At 41.7% G+C, this 25075-nt stretch overlaps 3 protein-coding genes and 1 pseudogene across 10 annotated transcripts in view; 1 reads left to right on the forward strand and 3 right to left on the reverse strand.

Annotated features, from left to right (window-relative positions):
- The window catches only part of LOC135546482 (dixin-A-like), a 33320-nt gene extending 25274 nt beyond the window's left edge, over nucleotides 1-8046 (forward strand). For 6 of the 7 annotated variants that reach the window (XM_064974945.1, XM_064974940.1, XM_064974943.1 and 3 more), the window contains exons 13-15: nucleotides 2366-2474; nucleotides 2931-3039; nucleotides 7682-8046. In XM_064974945.1, the coding sequence (XP_064831017.1) occupies nucleotides 2366-2474; nucleotides 2931-3039; nucleotides 7682-7765 (302 nt within the window). In that variant the 3' untranslated portion in view covers nucleotides 7766-8046. Of the gene's footprint in view, nucleotides 1-2365; nucleotides 2475-2880; nucleotides 3040-7681 lie in introns of those variants that run through there. The other variant, XM_064974946.1, reaches the window with a different exon arrangement.
- Nucleotides 8018-10834, reverse strand: pih1d2 (PIH1 domain containing 2). Of its 2 annotated transcripts, XM_064974951.1 has the most exons (6): nucleotides 10746-10834; nucleotides 10234-10423; nucleotides 9604-9730; nucleotides 9125-9355; nucleotides 8664-8962; nucleotides 8018-8482 (listed from the first exon to the last, which is right to left on the reverse strand). In XM_064974951.1, exons 2-6 carry the CDS (start codon nucleotides 10417-10419, stop codon nucleotides 8348-8350), a joined length of 978 nt encoding a protein of 325 aa, XP_064831023.1. In that variant the 5' UTR covers nucleotides 10420-10423; nucleotides 10746-10834; the 3' UTR covers nucleotides 8018-8347. The 2 variants fall into 2 exon arrangements, with proteins under 2 accessions (XP_064831023.1, XP_064831024.1); XM_064974952.1 differs by lacking the exon at nucleotides 10746-10834 and having other exon boundaries at nucleotides 10234-10626.
- A 364-nt stretch (nucleotides 10835-11198) lies between these two features.
- Nucleotides 11199-19856, reverse strand: LOC135546487 (transmembrane protease serine 5-like). Its single transcript, XM_064974953.1, has 13 exons — nucleotides 19735-19856; nucleotides 17504-17654; nucleotides 16906-16986; nucleotides 16388-16501; nucleotides 14318-14453; nucleotides 13972-14085; nucleotides 13818-13861; nucleotides 12893-13055; nucleotides 12524-12708; nucleotides 12240-12338; nucleotides 11951-12093; nucleotides 11427-11579; nucleotides 11199-11287 (listed from the first exon to the last, which is right to left on the reverse strand). Exons 1-13 carry the CDS (start codon nucleotides 19735-19737, stop codon nucleotides 11279-11281), a joined length of 1395 nt encoding a protein of 464 aa, XP_064831025.1. The 5' UTR covers nucleotides 19738-19856; the 3' UTR covers nucleotides 11199-11278.
- A 580-nt stretch (nucleotides 19857-20436) lies between these two features.
- LOC135546486 (G protein-activated inward rectifier potassium channel 4-like) lies at nucleotides 20437-24028 on the reverse strand (annotated as a pseudogene).
- Nucleotides 24029-25075: the final 1047 nt, after the last annotated feature.

Consider the following 25075-nt stretch of genomic DNA (forward strand, 5'->3'; position numbering starts at 1 on the left):
GTTACGTCGATATAGAACTCGTTTTACTGTGGATATAGATACTTTTGTACCTGTTTCCTCCAGCATCTTCACAGGGTCCTTTGTTGTTGTTCTGGGATTGATTTGCACTTTTTGCACCAAAGTACGCTCATCTCTAGGAGACAGAACACGCCTCCTTCCTGAGCGGTAAGGCGGCTGCGTGGTCCCATGGTGTTTTGTTTGTACAGATGAACATGGTACCTTCAGGCATTTGTAAATTGCTGTCAAGGATTGACCAACCTTGTGGAGGTGTACAATTTTTTTTTGAGGTCTTGGCTGATTTCCTTTGATTTTCCCATGATGTCAAGCAAAGAGGCACTGAGTTTGAAGGTAGTTCTTGAAATACATCCACAGGTGCACCTCCATTTGACTCAAATTATGTAAACTATGTTAATTAGCCTATCTGAAGCTTCTAAAACTATGACAGAATCTTCTGGAAAATGTTCCAAGCTGTTTAAAGGCACAGTCAACTTAGTGTATGTAAACTTTTGATCCACTGCAATTGTGATAGGGTGAAATAATATGTCTGTAAACAATTGTTGGAAAAATGACTCATGTCATGCACAAAGTAGATGTCATAATCAATAAAGGGAAATTCTTTAGGGAACCTGTTTCAGTCTTCCTGGGATTTGAGACTGGGATGGAGGTTCACCTTCCAGCAGGACAATGACCCTAAGCATGCTGCTAAAGCAACACTTGAGTGGTTTAAGGGGAAACATTTAAATGTCTTGGAATGGCTTAGTCAAAGCCCAGACTTAAATCCAATTGAGAATCTGTGGTATGACTTAAAGAATGCTTTACACCAGCGGAACCCATCCAACTTGAAGGAGCTGGAGCAATTTTGCTTTGAAGAACAGGCAAAAATCCCAGCGGCTAGATGTGCCAAGCTTATAGATACATACCCCAAGAGACTTGCAGCTGTAATTGCTGCAAAAGGTGGCTCTACAAAGTATTGACTTTTGGGGGGTGAATAGTTATGCAAGCTCAAGTTTTCAGATTTCTTTTTGTCTTATATCTTGTTTGTTTCACAATAAAAATATTAGCATCTTCATAGTGGTAGGCATGTTGTGTAAATCAAATGATAAAAAAACAAACATATATTTTAATTCCAGATTGTAAGGCGACAAAATAGGAAAAATGCCAAGGGGGGTGTATACTTTCGCAAGCCACTGTACGCAGTATTCAACAATCTTGATAATTCTCTTTCACGCAACTTTATCTAATTGTGTAATTCAATTACATTGAACATATGTTCGGAGCTATACAGCATTTTAATCAGCTAGCCTGGTTATCTGTAGAGAAAAGGGTAATTTTAATCCAACTTGGTCTGGTCCACATAATTATTACAGACTCAGCCCCCAGGTACCGATCAAATTATTTTACATGTATAAGATGTACACCAATACCACACCAGAGCCATAGACTCTGATATTGCCTGTTTTAAATGTAAGAGTCTATCTGGTAAGAACACTTTTTAATATTCTGGCATTGTTGAGTGGAACAAACTACCACATCAACTCAAAGCCATGGCAACCATAATTGAGGACACTAAATGACTTGGTGTTACCACAGATTTTAAAATGTCGTGGTCAAAACATATAGATTCAATGTTGTAAAGATGGGGAGAGGCCTGCTTTTTTGACACTCCACAAAGCAAGTCCTGCAGGCTCGAATTTTATCTTATCTTGGTTTTTGTCCAGTCACATGGTCAAGTGCTGCGAAGAAAGACCTAGTTAAGCTGTAGCTGGCCCAGAACAGAGTGCCACATCTTGCTCTTCAATGTAATCAGAGGTCACTTCTTGTTTTTATAAGAAACATTAATGTGTTGGAAATTCTGGTTTCAAAAAACAAATAAACACTTCACGGCACAACGCCTCTCCCCCATGTGAACTACTTGTTGTGTGTATGCACTGACATGTATGTGTACCTGATAGATGTGCACACACACACTATATGTTGATTTTAAATGTATGTATATTGTAAAGTCTTTTGTCTGTAATGTATTTTTCGTTATGTGTCAGACCATAATAAGACTAGCTGTCACCATTGCCTAATGGGGATCCTAATAAATCAAATCAAAACCATAACTTCATTTAAAAAGGTCAAAAGCTGGGTAATGATCAAGCCATAGACACATTTTCACGTCTGTATTTAGGTCATGTGTATCTATGTAATGTTGTAATGTTTTTGTACCATGGAAATCCGTCTTTCTTGTGATATCCCTGTCATGTTTTTTTTATGTATGTATGTACTGTATATGTGTTTCTTAATTGGCAAATAAAATCAATCAATCCTGTCTTTAAACTGTAGCCAGTAAGCAAACCTTTATGTTTTTATTTGTTTTCAGAAATAGCTCACTCCCACAGTAGTCCTGGCCTGGACTCCACAGTCTCCACTAAAGTCCTCTACTTCACTGATCGTTCACTCACTCCTTTCCTGGTCAACATCTCCAAAAGGTACAAATCTAGAATCCCTCTTTGGATCCTGATGTCCATTGCATATGTACCTTTGTGTTGCATGCTGCCTGTAAGTTGTGGATGCAATGTACAGTGCCTGTCAAAAGTTTGGACACACCTACTCATTCAAGGGGTTTTCCTTTTTCTTTTTTCTTTTTTTACAATTTCCTACTTTGTAGAATAATAGTGAAGACATCAAAACTATGAAATAACACATATAACACATCATGTAGTAACCAAAAAAGTGTCACACAAATCAAAATATATTGTCGATTTTAGATTCTTAAAAGTAGCCACCCTTTGCCTTGATGGCTGCTTTGGGTATTGAATGCATGCATGTGTGTTTATTGTGTGTCTATGTGCTGTAGCGTTGTGAGGGAATGTGCATGTATGTGTCTCTGCACAGATCAGTGTACCATGATGCCATCTGACACTGAGACTGTGCTGTGCTGTTAGGCTGGGGGAGGTGACTCTGAGAGACTTCAAGGCAGCGGTGGACCGCCAGGGTAGCTTCAGGTACCACTTCAAAGCCCTCGACCCAGAGTTTGGGACTGTGAAGGAGGAGGTAGGCATGTTTCGGGTTACAGCTTTGGGTTTACATTTAGATGGGGTCAAATGTTACCACTTTGGGGTAAATGCCTGAATGACCAAAATGAAAAGTGAAAACACTTGGAATTGGCAATAGTTCCAAAACCCAGTAACTATGTTAAGATCATAAATATGTGGATTCTCTATTAAGGTTGATGTGTGTTTAGAGACTGTCCCTGTATATATCATACACTACATATACAAAAGTATGTGGACACCGCTTCAAATGAGTTGATTTGGCTATTCCAGCCAAAGACAAATCTGGGTTTGGGGAATGCCAGGAGAACACTACCAGTCCGAATGCATAGTGCCAACTGTAAAGTTTGGTGGAGGAGGAATAATGCTCTGGGGCTGTTTTTCATGGTTCAGGCTAGGCCTCTTAGTTTGAGTGAAGGGAACTCTTAACGCTACTGCATACAATGACGTACAATACAATGACGTAAATTAAATAAACACAGCTGTCTATATAAGGTCCCACATTTGACAGTGCATGTCAGACCAAAAACCAAGCCATGAGGTCGAAGGAATTGTCCGTAGAGCTCAGAGACAGGCTTGTGTTGAGGCACAGATCTGGGCATGGGTAGCAAAACATTTCTGCCGCATTGAAGGTCCCAAAGAACACAGTGGCCCCCATCAATCTTAAATGGAAGAAGTTTGGAACCACCAACCTCCTAGAGCTGGCCGCCCGGCCAAACTGAACAATCGGGGGAGAAGGGCCTTGGCCAGGGAGGTGACCAAGAATCCGATGGTCACTCTGACAGAGTTCCACAGTTCCTCTGTGGAGATGGGAGAACCTTCCAGAAGGACAACCATCTCCGCAGCACTCCACCAATCAGGCCTTTTTCAGTGGCAGGGACTGGGATACTTGTCAGGATCGAGGGAAAGATGTATGGAGCAAAGTACAGAGAGATCCTTGATGAAAACCTGCTCCAGAGCGCGGCAAAGGCTCACCTTCCAACAGGACAATGACCCTATGCACATAGCCAAGACAACGCAGGAGTGGCTTCGGGACAAGTCTTTGAATGTCATTGAGTGGCCCAGCCAGAGCCCAAACTTGAACCCGTTCAAACATCTCTGGAGAGACCTGAAAATACAGTCCGGTCCATAAATATTTGGACATTGACCAAGTTAATATTATTTTAGCTATCTACCACAGCATTGGAGTTGACATTAAATAATGAGCTGTAAATGCAGGCTTTCAGCATTGATTTGAGGGTATTTACATCCAAATCGGGTGAACTGTGTAGAATTTACAGCACTTTTTACGTTTGGTTCCCCCCTTTTTAAGGGATCAAAAGTTAGAAAACATCTAAAAAAGCCTGTGCAGTTCTGGAACAAAGTTCTATGGACAGATGAGACAAAGATCAACTTGTACCAGAATGATGGGAAGAGAGTATGGAGAAGGAAAGGAACTGCTCATGATCCAAAGAATACCACCTCATCTGTGAAGCATGGTGGAGGTAGTGTTATGGTGTGGGCATGTATGGATGCCCATGGAACTGGTTCCCTTGTATTTATTGATGATGTGGTGACTGCTGACAAAAGCAGCAGGATGAATGCTGAAGTGTTTAGGGCTATATTATATGCTCAGATTCATCCAAATGCTTCAAAACTCATTGGACCGCGCTTCACAGTGCAGATGGACAATGACCCGAAGCATACTACAAAAGCAACCCAATACTTTTGTAAGGCAAAGTGGTGGAATGTTTTGCAATGGCCAAGTCAATCACCTGACCTGAATCCAATTGAGCATGCATTTCACTTGCAGAAGGCAAAACGCCCTAAGAACAAGTAGGAACAGAAGACAGCTGCAGTAAAGGCTCGGCAGAGCATCACCAGGGAAGAAACCCAGCATTTGGTGATGCCTATGCGTTCCAGACTTCAGGCAGGATTTGCAACCAAGTATTAAAACTCACAATTTAATTGATGATTATGTTTGTCCAATTTACTTTTGAGCCCCTAAAATTGTGTGTGTGTGTGTGGGGAGGGCCACGTGCGCTATGTTTAAAAATGGTTGTAATTCCTACATGGTTCATACAATAATTTTGACAAAACCCTTAAATTAAAGATGAGCGTCTACACTTAAAGCACATCTTGAATGTTTCCTTTCAAATCTATTGTGTTGGCGTACAGAGCAAAGATTATGCAAATAATGTCACTGTCCAAATACCTGACTATAAATACCGGACCTGACTATAGCTGGGCAGCAAAGCTCCCCATCCAACCTTACAGAGCTTGAGAGGATCTGCAGAGAAGAATGGGACAAACATACAGGTGTGCCAAGCTTGTAGCGTCATACACAAGAAGACACGAGGCTGTAATCACTGCCAAAGGTGCTTCAACAAATTACTGAGTAAAGGGTCTAAATACAATACATATGTCGATGTGATATTTCACTTTTCTATTTTTAAAGCATTTGCAAAAATGTCTAAACCTGTTTTTGCTTTGTCATTCAAATCAAATGTTATTTGTCACATACACATGTTTAGCAGATGTTAATCCGAGTGTTTCGAAATGCTTGTGCTTCTAGTTCCGACAATGCAGTAATAACCAACGAGTAATCTAACCTAACAATTCCACAACAACTACCTTATACACACAAGTGTAAAGGGATGAAGAATATGTACATACAAATATATGAATGAGTGATGGTACAGAATGGCATAGGCAAGATGCAGTAGATGGTGTAGAGTACAGTATATACATATGAGATGAGTAATATAGGGTATGTAAACATAAAAGTGGCATTGTTTAAAGTGGCTAGTGATACATGTATTACATAAAAGTAATCTCTGATAGATTCCTTTGATAGAGTTCAGTGTGTCAAATCGGAGGGCCTGTTGTCTGGGCCTCTGGCAGTCTCTATGGGGGTGCCACAGGCTTCTCTGTATACATCAATGTTGTCGCTCTTGCTGCTGGTGAGTCTCTGATCCACCTCTACGCAGACGACACCATTCTGTATACTTCTGTCCCTTCTTTGGACACTGTGTTAACAACCCTCCAGACGAGCTTCAATGCCATACAACTCTCCTTCCATGACCTCTAATTGCTCTTATATACAAGTAAAACTAAATGTATGCTCTTCAACCGATCACTGCCTGCACCTGCCCGCCCGTCCAACATCACTACTCTGGACGGTTCGGACTTAGAATATGTGGACAACTAGAAATACCTAGGTGTCTGGTTAGACTGTAAACTCTCCTCCCAGACTCACATCAAACAGCTCCAATCCAAAGTTAAATCTAGAATTGCCTTCCTATTTCGCAACAAAGCATCCTTTACTCATGCATACTCTTGTACGATCCTTGACTTTGGTGACGTCATTTATAAAATATCCTCCAATACCCTACTCAATAAATTGGATGCAGTCTATCACAGTGCCATCCGTTTTGTCACCAAAGACACATATACTACCCATCACTGCGACCTGTATGCTCTCGTTGGCTGGCCCTCGCTTCATACTCGTCGCCAAACCCACTGGCTCCTGGTCATCTACAAGACCCTGCTAGGTAAAGTCCCCCTTATCTCACCTCGCTGGTCACCATAGCAGCACCCACCTGTAGCACGCGCTCCAGCAGGTATATCTCTCTGGTCACCCCCAAAACCAATTCTTTCTTTGGCCGCCTCTCCTTTCAGTTCTCTGCTGCCAATGACTGGAACGAACTACAAAAATCACTGAAACTGGAAACACTTATCTCCCTCACTAGCTTTAAGCACCAGCTGTCAGAGCAGCTCACAGATTACTGCACCTATAGCCCACCTATAATTTAGCCCAAACAACTACCTCTCATCCTACTGTATTTATTTTATTTATTTATTTATTTTGCTCCTTTGCACCCCATTATTTTTATTTCTACTTTGCACATTCTTCCACTGCAAATCTACCATTCCAGTGTATTACTTGCTATATTGTATTTACTTTGCCACCATGGCTTTTTTTTGCCTTTACCTCCCTTATCTCACCTCATTTGCTCACATCGTATATAGACTTGTTTATACTGTATTATTGACTGTATGTTTGTTTTACTCCATGTGTAACTCTGTGGTCGTTATATGTGTCGAACTGCTTTGCTTTATCTTGGCCAGGTCGCAATTGTAAATGAGAACTTGTTCTCAACTTGCCTACCTAGTTAAATAAAGGTAAAAATAAAAAAAAGATGGCAAGATGCAGTAGATGGTATAGAGTACAGTATATACTGTACATATGAGATGCGCAATGTAGGGTATGTAAACATTATATTAAGTGGCATTGTTTAAAGTGGCTAGTGACTTTTACATTTTTACATCAATTTTTCCATTATTAAAGTGGCTGGAGTTGAGTCAGTATGTTGGCAGCAGCCTCTCAGAGTTAGTGGTGGCTGTTTAACAGTCTGATGGCCTGGAGATAGAAGCTGTTTCTCAGTCTCTCTGGGGGTATGGGTATTGTGTGGAGATTGATGAGGAAACATTTTTTTTTTTTTTTTTTTTTTTTAAATCAATTTTAGAACAAGGCTGTAATGTAACAAAATATGGAAAAAGTCAATGGGTCTGAATACTTTCTGAATGCACTGTACTGTTGGTCATGTAGGGTAGTTTATATTAAAAGAGTATGCCTGTCTGGTTCTGGTTGGTGTTCTCAGGTGTTCCAGGACGGAGCCCTGGTCCCTGGCTGGGAGGGGAAGATAGTGGCTTGGGTGGAGGAGGACCATGGAGAGAGACGGTAAAAGTGGGAACCACTCGCCTCAAACTGTGACCACTGGAATATGATGTCATAACACCCTCTCAGTATTCACAGCAGCCCTGCAGAGGTAGTTATTAAAACAATTGGGACCAATCTATTTATTACTGTTTCGAGATAAAACCATACTTTCAAAAATGGCTCTGTCCTATGGACATTTGACTTACAGTAACTGTTTGAAGTACAAGTTGTTGCCAAATATGAATAAAGTTCTTCACAATACCATTTTGAAGTTTTAATAAACATGGATTATTGCATGGATATTGACTATTTGTGAATTATTTCCCAGACATGCAGTTAATGTAACTCATGATCATGGAGGACTATAATTCCACTCGAGTCATTCATGTTGTTGTGAATGTCTTTACAAAGGTTCAGATGCACAGCTTATATGCATACATAACAGAAATTACATTCCTGCCTTCTCTAATTTCCAAAGTCCCAATCTCTTCAGAAAGACAAATGACCTACTGGGTGTAACTGTGCCTTGCCAGAAAAGACAGTGTTTATTGTTATTTTCTTTGTCTATTAATGAATTTGCGTCTTTTTAATGTTGGCAGTAACAGCACTAGAGTATAGACACCTGCAAAGTTAATAACCGTTTCTTCTTGTTGAATGTGGCAGAGGCCGACTCCTCATTCACAGTCTCAGGCAGCTCCAGGTGTAGATGGTACATATCCTCCACTTCTAGTAGTACATCACCCTACAGAGAAATACACACACAGACTATTAGACCCACAAGACCACAGAAAGGATAACTTATAATGTAACAGGCTATTATGTCAACATAAGAAGCGTTTAAGCAAAAGGGACGGAATTTTTGTTAATCCATCACAGGGCCTTATTCATAGCACAAGGGAAGGGGAAGCAGAGTGGTCCCTGACCTGGGAAATGCTGAGATGGCAGTCTGTGATGGACTGAACCTTTGGTAGCTCCACAGTCAGCTTCAGGCTCCGGGAGAGGTCCCTGGGGTCAGAGTTGACAGTGAGCTGGTGCTGTGGCCGCTGAGGCTCGGCTGTCACTGAGCTAGAGATCACCTGGATCAGGTTCTTGGTCTTGTTGCTTTGGTCCCCTGGCCCAGGAGTTAGCTGGACAGATGTGATGAGCTGCACAGGTGTACTGTCCTCAGTCTGCCCTTCACGCAGAGAGATCTGCTGAAGCAGGGAAGCTGGGGTCTGGGAGGCTGGGAAATTGATGTCAAATGAATGTCAAAAAATGTATCTTCACCTACAGTATACCTTTAAAGAAATCTTGAATTCAATAATCTCTCCTTTATCTTGGTGGTGTCACCTTAATAAAAAATAAAAACCCCTTGAACCAGGGAATAATTACGTAGAGGCTTTACCTGTGTTTGTGGCAGGGCTGGACTGTTTTAGAGAACCCAGGCGGCGCTGCATGTCCTCTAGGCTGCCCTTCAGCTTACTGCTGCTGACGTTGTACTGCTGGATCAGACGCAGGCCATGCTGCTGCTGGGTGAAGCTCAGAGCTAACAGGTGAACCTGGTCTTCCTTCTTGTCCTTCTGAGCCTGCTGCAGCACCGCAGGGCTGAACGCCACATCCATCACACTGTAGTCGTCTGAATACAGGAAACACAACAAAGTTGTAGTACTGAGGAACGGCAATGATACAACTTTTTATTTCAGTGTTACATAACATTAGTATCAAAACCATAAAACAAGTTATAAGAAAGTCAGCTGTAGTAGAAAGTAACTTGGGGAATGTTCACTTTTTTTTGCCAGCACCTCTTGTAATACAGGTTACAATGCAGGTAATTATGCAGAAATACAGGTTTGTGTTCTGCAGGACAACAGTGACTCTTAGTACCTCCTCCTTCATCAGTGTCTGTCTCCAGTCTCCCTCCACACACAGGCACTGGCTTGTTCTCATCAGCAGGGGTAGGGACGCGCTTCCAGCCACACACATTGATGTACAGCAACCCTTTCTTTGGCTCCTGAAACAAACAATAAAGCAACTGTTCAGCCTCTTTATAGTTCACACCTCCATATTATTAGCCAGCAGTGTACAGTCAAACATGCTCTGCAAACAAATGAACCAGTATTCTCTTATCAACACACTTTGCTATGTCATTTTTATGTAGGCCAAACTCTACAGTGTAGGTGTAGCTGATAAACTCTACAGTGTGGGTGTAGCTGATAAATTCTACAGTGTGGGTGTAGCTGATAAACTCTACAGTGTGGGTGTAGCTGATAAATTCTACAGTGTGGGTGTAGCTGATAAACTCTACAGTGTAGGTGTAGCTGATAAACTCTACAGTGTAGGTGTAGCTGATAAACTCTACAGTGTGGGTGTAGCTGATAAATTCTACAGTGTGGGTGTAGCTGATAAACTCTACAGTGTGGGTGTAGCTGATAAACTCTACAGTGTGGGTGTAGCTGATAAACTCTACAGTGTGGGTGTAGCTGTTTATAGAAAAAAGCAGATACTTGATGGTACCAGCATTTCGGTGAGTAGGCAGGAGTCAGGCTGAGGTGGTGCATTATAATCAGTTCCCTGTTTCATCTGTTTCTCGATAAACATCTGGTAGCTTTGAGGGTCATTCTGAGACAGGTCGTCTAACATGGACCAGAACTGGTTGACCTGCTGCAAAACTTCCTTTGTACACCCCAGGGAAGAAGACATATTTCTGAAAAGATTTTGAGGGATTTAGTTTAGTAACGTTATACACACAGCTCATTGGAGTTTTGCATTTGATTATGGGTATGACAATGAAAGTGAGCTATAGATGAACAAGTATTGAGAGAATTCATAGCCAGTTTAAATAACGTTAACGTTAGCTAGCTAGCTACAGTAGCTAAATAGCTAGCGCTAGGTCTACCACCTGTTGCAATACACCAGACAGCAATGCCTTTGAATACAATCAAACTATTTGGTACGAATACTGTGAATCAAATGGTGAACAGTAACGTTAGTTATACTTCTAACACAAAACACATGGAAATACTCACAGTAAACTTGCTTGCTTCAAGTTCTTGCGACCCCTGTGCTAACTTTACAGCTAAATGTTGACTAAATCAACTTTGTAGCGAGTGATCTCTGTTACTATGGAAACGAGATGAGAGTGGTGCATGCTCGCCCTCTACAGACAGAAGAGATGCTACTACTTTGCACTTAAAGGGGGACACCGTCTGCGTCCTGAAATGATGGCTCTGGTACATAAAGCTCTTTCATCACACCCGAGTAGACAATGGACATGTTTAGATATGAAGCATCATTTATTTTCAATACAAGACGAATATATGGTATAAATATGTTCTCATTCAGGTGCTAAAAATACAATATATGACAAACATGTATAGTATAAAATATTTCCTACTGTTAAATAATGTATGCATTTCTGCAATCAACATGGCCGTTATATGGAGGTAAAATTACATTTACAGTACAGGAGGAAGAATGTCAGGAGCATCATATGTTTCAGTTTCCTCTAGGCCTGTTCTGGAGTCTCCCTGATCATCCATTGTCTTATTCCTCTTCCTCCTCAGTAGCTCTGTGGATGGAAAAACAAATGTAACATACAGTATTATGCAATTTCAAGAGGAGAAACAGAACTGCAAAGCAGCTGTGGTCCTGATATGTAAAAAATCAATACATAGGCTTATGCAACGGAAGAGTTAGTGTAAGTTTACCTCAATCATGTCGTAGATCCAGCCGAGAAACTCGGCCACCTTGGTGTAAACTCCGGGGTGGTTGGGCTCAGCGCAGCCTGTACCCCAGCTCACCACCCCTACCAGTCTCCACATGTTGTCAATTTGACAGACTAGCGGACCCCCACTGTCCCCCTGGGCAGATATACATTGCTGTCAATCACACGGGTTACCAGACTACCTCACTGACTGTTATGGGTTGAGATATTGTTCAGTCACAGTGATTTAGTGATTATGGGTTGGGATATTGTGGAATACTGAATCCTGAGCGCCACTGAATTTGATTGGTAGGACCCTGAATAAAGCTGGTGTGCTCTCTCAGGCACATGCCTAATGAGCTTTGTCTTTGATCATTTAGAACAGTACAGGGGACACCTGAGGGAAAATATTCTCATTATAAAGAACCAATTCTACTTTTGTAAGACAACAACTCTCTGACCTTTGGTAAATCTCTTCATAAAACAAGCCACAGGAGGAAGAACACTGGTATGTGTTTATGAACTAACCTGACATGCGTCCACTTTTCCCTCGGTGTATCCAGCACAGAGCATGCGGGGGGTGACCTCTCCATTGTACATGCAGGAACTGTTGCATTTCTTGGTGCTTATCAGTGGAACCGGAGCTTCTTTTAGCGTGGCAGGGATGAGAGCTGTCAAAGAAAGTCAAACTAATGTAAATATACCTCTAATCTTTATGATTTAAATGACTTTGGGCTATGAGAAAACATTTAACCATCGATATAGATACATGACATTTTCCTATTTAAATGATATTATTGATTTAACATAGTCGTACCATCATCTGGTTGAGTGTAGCCCCAGCCAGAGATCCAGCACTGTGTTCCTCCTGGTAAATCACGCTCGTACTGTGGCAGACAGATAGGCCTGATGGTATCTAAAACATTTCATAAAAAATAATATTTGGAATATTAGAAAACAGTGTAGGTCATGTTGAAGTTGATTTCAGTAATATTGGAACATGGTTTGGAACTGATTGCTGTAATCATATAGTTGAGTGTTCCAGTCAGCCAAGGGACTATGTGATGCATTCAAAAGTGAAGTAATCAAGTTTCCTGTCACCTGAGAAATTCAGTGGGGTCAGTAGTTTCATCAGAGCAATGTCATTGTCGTGGCTCCTGGGGTTGTATTTCTTGTTGTAGATGATCTTTTCCACTGCATATCCAGTGTACTGAGCCATTTTAGCTGAACTGCGTGTGACAATACCAGCGTAGACCACCCAACTGGACACCTGTGGCAGCCTATAACTGGAATGTTATAAAAGAGATGAAGAAATGTATGTCAGCTAGATGGCCCTTCAACTCTCAATTGTATAAAGTATTAATTACTTTATGCAAAAGAAAGTGAGAGCAATTGCTGTCCCTAGTCATCACTACACTGTCATGAGTCAGTGACCTCTCACCTCTAACCTTTTACCCCGAGGGGTCTTACTTGTGCACACAGTGGGCTGCGGTGACCACCCATTGGCTGGTGATGATGGTGCCTCCACAGGTGTGTCGGTTGCTGTAGTAGAGACTGACTTGCCAGGGCCACCTTCCCAAGGTAGCCTCCACTCCCCCGATTATCCTGGGCAGCTTAGCCCGCGTCCCACACTCTACACAGGCAAAGGAAACAAATATGAAGGCATTTTTTCCCAGATCACTTTACATACATTGTATGGAGGTAACTCATCACCCTACTGTAAAAAAACATTAGGAACACTTTCCTAATATTGAGTTGCACCCCCCTTTGCCCTCAGAACAGCCTCAATATCGGGGCATGGACTCTATAAGGTGTCGAAAGCGTGTCTAAAGGGATACTGGCCCGTGTTGACTCCAATGCTTCCCACATTTGTGTCACGTTGGCTGGATATCCTTTGGGTGGTGGACTATTCTTCATACACACGGGAAACTGTTGAGCGTGAAAAACCCAACAGTGTTGCAGTTCTTGACACACTCAAACCATTATGGCACTTACTACCATAACCCGTTCAAAGGCACTTAAATCTTTTGTTTCGCACATTCACCCTCTGAATGGCCCACATAAACAATCCATGTCTCAATTGTCTCAAGGCTTAAACAATATTATTTAAGCGTTCTTCTCCCTTTCATCTACACTGATTGAAGTAGATTTAACAAGTGACATCAATAAGGGAAAATAGCTTTCACCTGAATTCCCCTGGTCAGTCTATGTCATGGAAAGAAAAGGTGTTCCTAATGTTTTGTACACCTAGTGTATACCACCAATATGTAGAACTAGGAAGTCATGACTGAGAGGTCGTATGAAGGTCATTGGGTCTTACCTGTGTGTGAGATGCATACATTTACAATGTAATCCACTGTTATGTTAGTGTTGTTAGTACTCTGCAGAAACTTACCAAAACATTTCAAAGCTATAACCTTCCCTGTGACGCAACTCCCCCTAAATAAAAACAAATCCATCCATTAAAAAAGCTTGATTACTATGTTCTAGCAGTCTACGTTCTTCTGAATCATTAGGTTATGTATTATATCCTCAGACAGCTGCCGTACCTTAACTGCCATATATTTTCCAGGCTGGTCTTGTGTTCAGATGTGATCTGTATAAAGCCATCGGTGTAGTTAGGTCCGATGTCCGTTAAGTTCACCCCTTTTTGCTTGGTCAGTCTGGAAACAAAATGAATCATAGTTATATCTTCTATAAAAGCAGGCGAGATGGGAGAGTGTCTGTTTTAAAAAGTAATGTATGATCCATGGGGCATCGGGCAAGCCTATAAACGAGGTATTAAATAATCTAACATTAACTGGGAGCAATCAGCCTTATGTTTAGGTGAATAGCCTTTTATGTTGCCAAGCTGCTGTGGGCTTTATGGTAAGAAAATGGTCTCGGTTGACTAGCCTTAGATATCCCAGCTGGCGGCAGACCAGGGTCCCCAGGGAAGAGTTCCATCTCTCATAGCACACAGGCAGCCACGTGGGCACCTTCTCTAGCTGGATCTCCAGGAGAGAGTTCTCTGGGCTGATTCTGTAAAACACTGAACCTCATTGATTGAAAATAATCCCTCCAGAGACCAACTAGATCAACAGTAATGAACTGCTGTCTTGTTTGAGAGGGAAATGTTAAGCAGCTTATATCCAATAACTAATGTAGTCAATATAAACAGATCATTATTTCATGTTTTGATGTTGGTTGATAGACAGTCTCCACTCCTCTCCACTGAAGTCTCCACTCCTCTCCACTGACTGTGATCATGTAGAAGTTGTTAAGAAATGTATTAATAAAGATATGTACTACAATAAAGACAATTATAGTTGTAATATAAACACATTTGGTTAATCAAACTACTAGTAAGGTCTTTCTGCCTGACAAAACAAGTGTGTCCCTTGACTTGTTCCACATTTTGTTGTGTTACAGCCTGAATTCAAAATCAATTAAATATTAGTTTTTCTCACCCATATAAACACAATACCCCATAAGGACAAAGTGAAAACATGTTTTTTGAAATTGATTGAAAACGAAATACAGAAATACCTCATTTTCATAAACGTTCACCTGAGTCAATACTTTGTAGAAGCACGTTTGGCAGCGATTACAGCAGTGAGTCTTTCTGAGTAAGTCCCTGGGAGCTTTCCACACCTGGATTGTATAATATTTCCATATTATTATTTTCAAAATTCTTCAAGCTCTGTCAAATTGGTTGTTGATCATTGCTAGACAACCATTTTCAGGTCTTGCCATAGATTTTCAAGATTTAAGTCAAAACTGTAACTTGGCCACGCAGGAACATTCACTGTCTTCTTGGTAAGCAACTCCAGTGTAGATGTGGCCTTGTATTTTAGGTTATTGTCCTGATGAAAGGTAAATCCATCTCCCAAGTGTCTCCCAAGAATTTTGAACCAGGTTTTCCTCTAGGTTTATTTTTTATCCTGAAAAACTCCCCAGTCCTTAACGATTACAACCATACCCATAACGTGATGTAGCCACCACTATGCTTGAAAATATGGATAGTGGCACTCAGTAATGTGTGGTATTGGATTGCCCCAAACATAACACTGTATTCAGGACAAAAAGTTAATTGCTTTGACACATTTTTTGCAGTGTTACTTTAGTGCCTTGTTGCATACAGGTCGCATGTTTTGGAATATTTTTATTCTGTACAGGCTTCCATGTTTTCACTCTGTCAATTAGGTTAGTATTGTGGAGTTACTACAATGTTGTTGATCCATCCTCAGTTTTCTCCTATCACAGCCATAAAACTCTAACGGTTTTAAAGTCACCATGGGTCTCATGGTGAAATCCCTGAGCAGTTTCCTTCCTCTCCGGCAACCAAGTTATAACTTTAATAACTTTAACATACTCAAAGGGATATTCAATGTCTGTTTTTTATTTTTACCCATCTACCAATGGGTGGCCTTCTTTGTGAGGCACTGGAAAACCTCCCTGGTCTTTGTGGTTGAATCTGTGCTTGAAATTCCCTGCTTGACTGGGGGACCTTATAGACAATTGTATTATGTGTGGGGTACAGAGATAAGGTGGTCATTCAAAAATCATGTTAAACACTATTATTGCACACGGAGTGAGTCCATGCAACTTATTATGTGACTTGTTAAGCACATTTTTACTCCTGAACGTATTTAGGCTTGCCTTAACAGAGGGGTTGAATACTTATTGACACAAAACATTTCAGCTCTCATTTGTAATTAATTTGTAAACATTTCTAAAAACAGAATCCACTTTGACATTATGGGATATTGTGCGTAGGACAGTGACACTGTAACACAACAGGCTGTAACACAACATGTGGAAAGAGTCAAGAGGTGTGAATACCTTCTGAAAGCACTGCTTACCCTATATAGTGCAATACTTATGACTAGCGCCTATGGGGAATAAGGTGCTATTTGGGATGTAACCAATCACACAGACAAGATGACAGTCTCTGTGGTGAGTGACGGGGTGAGAGGCACAGACCTTTCCTGGGGTCAGCCACAGAGATGTCCTCAGTCACGTTGCAGAAGGACGTCTCCTTGGTGTCCCCCAGCCCTGCTGAACTCTGAGAGGAGGTAGGCCGCAACAACAACCTGACTGTGGGAGGGAAAACAACACCATGCAGAGTGAATTATAGCTGCAGCGGATGTAAAACAGATGTTCTTCATCTAGCTCTGTCATTGTGTGAGACTGCATTATCATGCATAGTTAATCAGCTATAACAGTCTCATTGTAAAACATTCAAATACAGTGCTCTATATTCTGACATGTAGGGTTATTTCTGTTTGCTATCCACCACAGCAAGGAATCTGTGTTATTTCTGTTTGCTATCCACCACAGCAAGGAATCTGTGTTATTTCTGTTTGCTATCCACCACAGCAAGGAATCTGTGTTATTTCTGTTTGCTATCCACCACAGCAAGGAATCTGTGCCTCACAAACTCTAGAACATTGAACATGTCATCATTCTCTTCATGATTTGACACTTGCAGGATGTCTCACCTAGGAACCACACTCCGACTGCTAAGCCTCCCAGAAGTCCTACTGCACACACAGCAACCAGTACTCTCACCAGTCTATGGGCTGACAATGGAGCACAGCTGAATTAGACACTGATAAGAGATAAACTGCTTGGGTATACTGCTAAAAGGCATGTTAGCTGTCTGTCACACTGACATAGAGTGGAAGAGATAGCGGCACAGCATGTAACAGCCATTACAGTCTACAACGTGCACACAACTAAGGATGTGAACAAAGCATACCACATACAGGGAACAGGTGACAAAGATGAATGCTGAACATTTCACAGGCAGTGTCATAATCGACTGACTCATATAAAGTCTGCACGGCAGCTGTGAGGGTTGCTGTATACTGTACTACAGTTTGTGAAAAGGATAGCTAAAGCACTGAGGCTCGCTGGACTTGGCTTTAACTTAAAACAATGAGACACTAAAGTACTGAAGCTTAAAGCTTATATACTCTAATTAGATAAGACTTTATGTAACATGCCTTGTTTGTGTACTAATTGGATAATGTCATACTAATCATAGCCTGTGGTTCCAGCCCTATTAAACAGTGCACCACCCAGGCATGGCCTTACCGTGGTTTGTAGAATGGATTCCTCTCAGCCAGGCATGGCAGCTCTGACTTTGAGCTCCTCGGGCCTCTCCCACTCCTGTCTTCTCTGGGTGAAAAGGATGACTGACAGCCACAGGATTCTCAATCACAGATAATATATCTCCATCAAGATTCTGCAACATATGCAATGAATACAACACACACACACTATTTATATCAGTCTCCTGGGACACTGGATATGAACATAACCTATTCTTACTGGCTGACTCCCCCTCCCCTTCTAAACACACAGAAGCCTTATTCATCCCCTTAATCAAACATATTTAATTAGGATTACTGTCAAACTGAGAGATCTCAGGAGGGTTTGTCCAGGTGTATGGAATTTGAATGGCAGGTGTGTAAAGGTGCGTAGATAATGTCACAGGTGTCCAGGTGTGTGAACTGAAGCACAATGTATCATTCATAGCCAAACGTGAGAATCCCAGCCAACACATACTTGTGCTGCAGACATATGGATTTACTCTACACAGAACCAGACCTATGCAGCAGGTATTTCACATGCAGGTGAATCAGACTACTTACATTTGTTTTCTATTGCAAGACACACACTTTTAAAAATGTTAATCAGAGTTAAATACTACAGGGTATTTCTAGCTCATGCAGTGAGATATTGTGGGAAAATAAGATGGCATTATATACAGTGCCTTGCGAAAGTATTCGGCCCCCTTGAACTTTGCGACCTTTTGCCACATTTCAGGCTTCAAACATAAAGATATAAAACTGTATTTTTTTGTGAAGAATCAACAACAAGTGGGACACAATCATGAAGTGGAACGACATTTATTGGATATTTCAAACTTTTTTAACAAATCAAAAACTGAAAAATTGGGTTTGCAAAATTATTCAGCCCCTTTACTTTCAGTGCAGCAAACTCTCTCCAGAAGTTCAGTGAGGATCTCTGAATGATCCAATGTTGACCTAAATGACTAATGATGATAAATACAATCCACCTGTGTGTAATCAAGTCTACGTATAAATGCACCTGCACTGTGATAGTCTCAGAGGTCCGTTAAAAGCACAGAGAGCATCATGAAGAACAAGGGACACACCAGGCAGGTCCGAGATACTGTTGTGAAGAAGTTTAAAGCCGGATTTGGATACAAAAAGATATCCCAAGCTTTAAACATCCCAAGGAGCACTGTGCAAGCGATAATATTGAAATGGAAGGAGTATCAGACCACTGCAAATCTACCAAGACCTGAGACTGGGACGGAGATTTGTCTTCCAACAAGACAATGATCCAAAACATAAAGCAAAATCTACAATGGAATGGTTCAAAAATAAACATATCCAGGTGTTAGAATGGCCAAGTCAAAGTCCAGACCTGAATCCAATCGAGAATCTGTGGAAAGAACTGAAAACTGCTGTTCACAAATGCTCTCCATCCAACCTCACTGAGCTCGAGCTGTTTTGCAAGGAGGAATGGGAAAAAATGTCAGTCTCTCGATGTGCAAAACTGATAGAGACATACCCCAAGCGACTTACAGCTGTCATTGCAGCAAAAGGTGGCGCTACAAAGTATTAACTTAAGGGGGCTGAATAATTTTGCACGCCCAATTTTTCAGTTTTTGATTTGTTAAAAAAGTTTGAAATATCCAATAAATGTCGTTCCACTTCATGATTGTGTCCCACTTGTTGTTGATTCTTCACAAAAAAATACAGTTTTATATCTTTATGTTTGAAGCCTGAAATGTGGCAAAAGGTCGCAAAGTTCAAGGGGGCCGAATACTTTCGCAAGGCACTGTATTTACAAATCCCCTCTAAAAACCATCTGCTTCAACATGATCCTTAAACATTGTAATAAACCCCTAGAATCAACCCAAAGCATGCACTGAATGCATATATTTCCCTTTAAGTTATCCTCTAGCAGACAATACATTACATTAGTAAGAAGTATACAATGTACATGTACTTGAAATATATTATGATGATTGACATTAGATTCTTAAAAACCACGAACAATTCCATTAAATTGTTATAGTTGTTGTTAAACAACATGCACAACAGCTAGTACATGTACAGTAAGTAGACAGGCATTATGAAAACAACATCTGTTGTCAGTGATGTTGAGTGAGTCAATAGCCTAAAGACAGAGAGCGTCAGGGAGGTGAGAGCAACAGAGAAGGTATCAAGGTGATGTTGAAAGTAAATAGGGGTAAGGAGAGAGACAGAGATTTATGCATGGAGTCTTACCATGTTTTCCTTGTATGTTATGTTGTCCAGAGGAGAGTGTGGCACTGGGCTCTTCAACGCTCATCTGTAGGCATGTGTTAGGTTAGAGACAGAGATGCGCTCTGCTCGCAGCTGGTCGACCATTTGCCATTTTACAGAATGCAACTCTGGATTTTCCCTTCACAAAGAGACAATGAGGTCAGCAGTGGTGCTGTGCTGCTGAATGAACCTGTTGTTTTGCCAAGGGGGTCATGGGGCCTATGGAGGCAGGCTCAACCAGTTCTTTGTAGGGGGGGAACATCTCCAGGAATACCCCCCAAGCCACTGATAAGGCAGGGGGGTATCTTACCTGTGCCAACAGAGCATCCACTAGGCAGACAGAACATTATTTGCTGAAAATTGTAGCTTCATGAGCAAAGGTCATAATATTACGTCCTCATATCACATCAATCCCGGTCAGACTCATTTTGAATCCTAAAGTATCACATCTCTCAGCAGGCCGCTCAAGAACAAAATGAACACTGTTCTGCCTGCTGGTGAGGTGACGGATGTTCACTCTCTCTCAAAATAAAAACATTTATTCATTTGTCCAGTTTTTGTTTTCAATTCTTATTAATGATTTATTTCTGGATACCCGTTACAATATATACAATTTACCATCCATCAGATGCAGTACAAAAAATAACCAACCAACAAACCATTTTTTGAGGGAATCATATTTTATTTTACAAGGATATAAAAATAAATGTGTTAATTAAAATATGATAAAATCAGGAGTTTACAGGTACAGTATGTGTAAGAAGTATTTAAAAAAAAAATTCTCTTCTACGTTACCACCAAGCTTAATTAACCCAGTCTCACCTATTTAAGTTGAGAACATCAAGGTGTTTCTAAATATTTGAATGTATCTGCCAGCTAGAATTCCAGCCAGCAGAATGTACCTATGACATGCAGTATCTCCCATGGGCGTTGTATGGGATTAGGCCCAGAGAGAGCCAGGTGAGGAGGATAACTGCCCGGGAAAACATTCCGTACACCCGGACTGTCCAGGCAGCATCCCGGAAACGGCCTGCATCTCTTTGGCTCATCTGACCACTGTCAGATGAAATGATGTACAAGTCAAACCCACTCTAATAAGTCTGTCTGTCTGTCTTTCTGCCTGTCTGTCTGAACACTGTGACCTGAGGTGGACGTGGCAGACTAATACTGTGTGCTGACACGCAGACTAGGAATGCGCAGTGGTTTACAGTTTGCATTTACAAAAAATATATATGGTGTCACGACCTGGTCTTAGTATTTTGTGTTTTCTTTATTATTTTGGTCAGGCCTGGGTGTGACATGGGTGATTTATGTGTCTTGTCTTGTCTAGGGGGTTATTAGATTTATGGAGTTGTGTTTAGTAGAGTTGTCTAGGAAAGTCTATGGTTGCCTAGAGTGGTTCTCAAGCAGAGGCAGGTGTTTATCGTTGTCTCTGATTGGGAACCATATTTAGGCAGCCATATTCTTTGGGTATTTCGTGGGTGATTGTTCCTGACTCTGTGTTTGTTGCACCAGATAGGGCTGTTTCGGTTTTTCACGTTTCTTGTTTTTGTATATTGTTCATTTTTCATCTTTCATTAAAGATGTATAAAGATAACCACGCTGCATTTTGGTCCTCCTCTATTTCACCAGAAGAAAACCGTAACATATGGTAGCTTGGAAATGATGCAGACAATTATGTTGATGGAAGCCACAATCTATCTCCAATGCTAAAGCTTATCTACCACGTAATAAACATATATGAGTCTAGCATGGTATATGAATGAGATATCCCCATTGCTGGTGATGAGACAGTAATACTGACATTCATTTGTCTTGTCATGCGCGACTGTCAGTTCGGTCTTCCATTTCTCAAATTGGTTCCCCACAATACAATCATTAAATGACACTCATAATTTAAATCGGGAGAGTTTGGTGTATGGGCAAAAAAAACTTTTGTAATTCCTCGCATACTGTAAAGTGACCACTAACAACTCATTCAATCAGCATAATTGTAACTGTATATCACACAAGTGTTTGCCTAGCACAAGGCATGCTGTGCTCACTGCTCACATATACACATGTAAGTATTCAGAAAGTTTGATAAATAAGATGTGGCAGCTTTAGATATTGGTCATCATCATTCATTCATTCACATTGTATAAACATTCTGGAGGATATGTACAGTGTGTCTTGATTTCATCACTTTGATGAACCCTTCTATGCCGACTTGTCAAACGTCCATATTTATATAAAGAACTCATTCTTACTACGTTTCCTAGTTCCTGTGCCATTGTTATTACTGACTGAGTTGCACAGTAACATTTGATCAGATACATACTGGTAATGCACTTTCCTTGTAGACATGTTGGAGGGGACAGGGTCTGTGTCGTGTCCAGGAGATCTCTTATGACTATGTCTCACTGCCATCTCTTTGTCACTGTGTTTGGCAGTCTGGACCTTATAGTTCTTATCAGAGGTCTTGTGATTGGACCCAATCCCCCTCTCATCTAATGGCTTGTATGACTTAAAGCGCTGTCCCCAAAGAATATCATATTCAGTGTAGGAGGTCCTCACATGGAAGGCTGTGCCTGAGAAAAATACATATTTACAGTCAAGTTAATCTAAAATGAAATTATATACATCTGCTGTCCGGACCAGGCATTAAAGACACTGTAGGTCCCTTTCAATTTAGCTATATTCATGTTTTGATAATGATAACATATAAATAATGTGTGTCCTTTTTGCACTGATTGAAATATCTGAAACATTTATTTAATTCCAACTCCACATTTCCTCACCTCTCAGTACAAACCTGCGTCTTGCATGGCTCCATCCACCATGACCACGGTTTTCAAAGGTCTCCCACTTTAAAGAGTCAGTGCTGATGCCCCAGAGAGGCCTGTGTTCATCAATTACATGCTCTATGGTCTGGGGCTCCACTGTGAACAACCTGGCTCCATCTGGTTCCATCCGCAGAGTCAGCTCTCTCGGATCCAACAGGATGAACTCTCCCTCTTTGGTATGGTGAGATTTGATCAGCTTGGCTCTAATCTCTACCAGTATGTGTGTCTCTTTCAAAGTCCTGACGTTGAACATCAGGCACAGCCTCTCATCCCTCTCAGACCACACAGTGCTGACTGAACAACAGAGTGGGCAGCCTCCTCTTAGGCTTGGCTATCTTAGCCAGGATGTAGCCCAGCATCAGGACGTCTAACACTGATTCAATGATGGACTGTGCCATCATGAGAACCAGCCCGTCCATGCAGTTGACTGAGGCCTCTCTAGTGCCGTAGCCATTGATGATTTGGCTGTCCATGGAGATAGAGAGGGCCGAATGGAAACTGTCCAGCTTCTCAAAGCATGGCTGCCATTGCGGGTTTGTATGTGGAACACATTGCATGTGTTCCACATCACCACGCAGCCAGGCATCCAGGAAGTAGAGCTCTGCGAAGGCTGTCCAGGTGACATCGTAGCACAGGGTAAAGACAAATAGGATCCAGCTCTACTTCAGATCCAACAGGGTGCCGATCAGGTCACACATCTTGTTCTTGGAGCTGTATGACGAGCCGCGACACATTCCATCCTTGGTGAAGTAGCGATATTGCTGGCGACTATTAGAACTGGAACTCTTGTGGCGTATGTCTCCTGTACTCTTGGAGAAGAAGATGTGGCCTTGTACGGTGTTTTCTTCCCTTTATCAAGTTTACTAGAGCCTTTCTCAACCCAGGAGCTTGTATCATAACTGGAGCAGCTCCCAGCACTCCTGGTCTGCCTTGCTTTGTGCTGTGATTGGATGAGCCTCTGACTGACCGGCAGTGGGCTTTGTCTGGTGTTGGCCCGGGGCTGCCCCATGCCTAGCGCCAGTCTCGGAGAGAAATGCAGCCTTGGATGGCAAACAGGCATGGTGACATACTGACCCCTACTGGTGGCCCTGGAGATTTTCTTGGGATCGGCTAAAGATACTCTCGTATCCACCTGCAATCAAGACATCAAGACAGTAAGGTGTCATCTGAAATCTAACAGTGAAGGTGTTGATAACAATATAATAATAAGAGTCATCTTTGCAGTGAATATTGAGACGTTATACTGACCCTTCTCAGGTATGGCCTGTATGGGTTATATGGGTCGTGTTGAAGTGAAGCTCTGGGTCTGATATTCTTCCTGGGGTACGGGGGAGGTCCGTAGTTTCCATAGTCCCTATAGAGAGTACAGCTGTTGGAGATCACTGAGGAGAGCATGGATGGAATCCCTCTCTGTGGACCATAGACCAGTCACCAACACCTGAGATACAGAGAAAGACATCGAGACAAACCCGACAGGAGTGTCCAGCGTTTATGCTATCAACAAGATGGTTTATCACCTGTGCAGTTAAACAAATCTTGTTTGTGTCCAGTCTGAGAACATAGAGCTAGAGCTACAGGTGACATGTCCTTGTTTGTGTCTTTGTTTTAAAGACTAATGATGGAGAGGCTGGATAGTGTGCAATCCAGATGGTGTGTAATGTGGTTTGCTTTAACTGTCCACCATGCTCACACTAATTAAACAGAGGGGATTACATTAGCACCAGCTTTTAATCAATCTGCTCATCTACAGAGCATGACCATGGATTTCAGGAGATTATAGAGGATATACTCTTTGTTGCACATGTGTAACTAAATTTAGCCCACCTTCTATCTTTTCAAAATGGCTCCATTACATTTGGTGGATCTCAAGTTCATCAACAACATAAATAGGACAGGATAGTTCTGTGTCACCACAGTTGTAATACTGTTGTAATACACTAGTGGACTATTCCATCATTGCAAACAAAGTAGGTGTAACGGTTCTCGTCTGTCGAAGGAGAATTGGACCAAAATGCAGCGTGGTGGTTATTCATGTTCTTTAATGAAAAGGAACTCGGCATGAAATAACTAATAATACAAAAACAACAAACGGAACGTGGAAACCTATACAGCCTATCTGGTGACAACAAACACAGAGACAGGAACAATCACCCACGAAATACTCAAAGAATATGGCTGCCTAAATATGGTTCCCAATCAGAGAGAACGATAAACACCTGCCTCTGATTGAGAACCACTCCAGACAGCCATAGACTATGCTAGATACCCCCACTAAGCCACACACCCAACACCTAACAACACCCCAAGACAAAACATGTCACACCCTGGCCTGACCAAATAAATAAAGACAAACACAATATACTACGACCAGGGCGTGACAGAACCCCCCCCCCCCTAAGGTGCGGACTCCCTGACACACACCAAAACCATAGGGGAGGGTCTTGGTGGGCGTCTGTCCATGGTGGCGGCTCCGGCGCAGGACGTGGACCCCACTCTAT

The sequence above is a fragment of the Oncorhynchus masou genome, chromosome 9 (assembly GCF_036934945.1).
Source record: "Oncorhynchus masou masou isolate Uvic2021 chromosome 9, UVic_Omas_1.1, whole genome shotgun sequence".
NCBI classification, from domain to species: domain Eukaryota; kingdom Metazoa; phylum Chordata; class Actinopteri; order Salmoniformes; family Salmonidae; genus Oncorhynchus; species Oncorhynchus masou.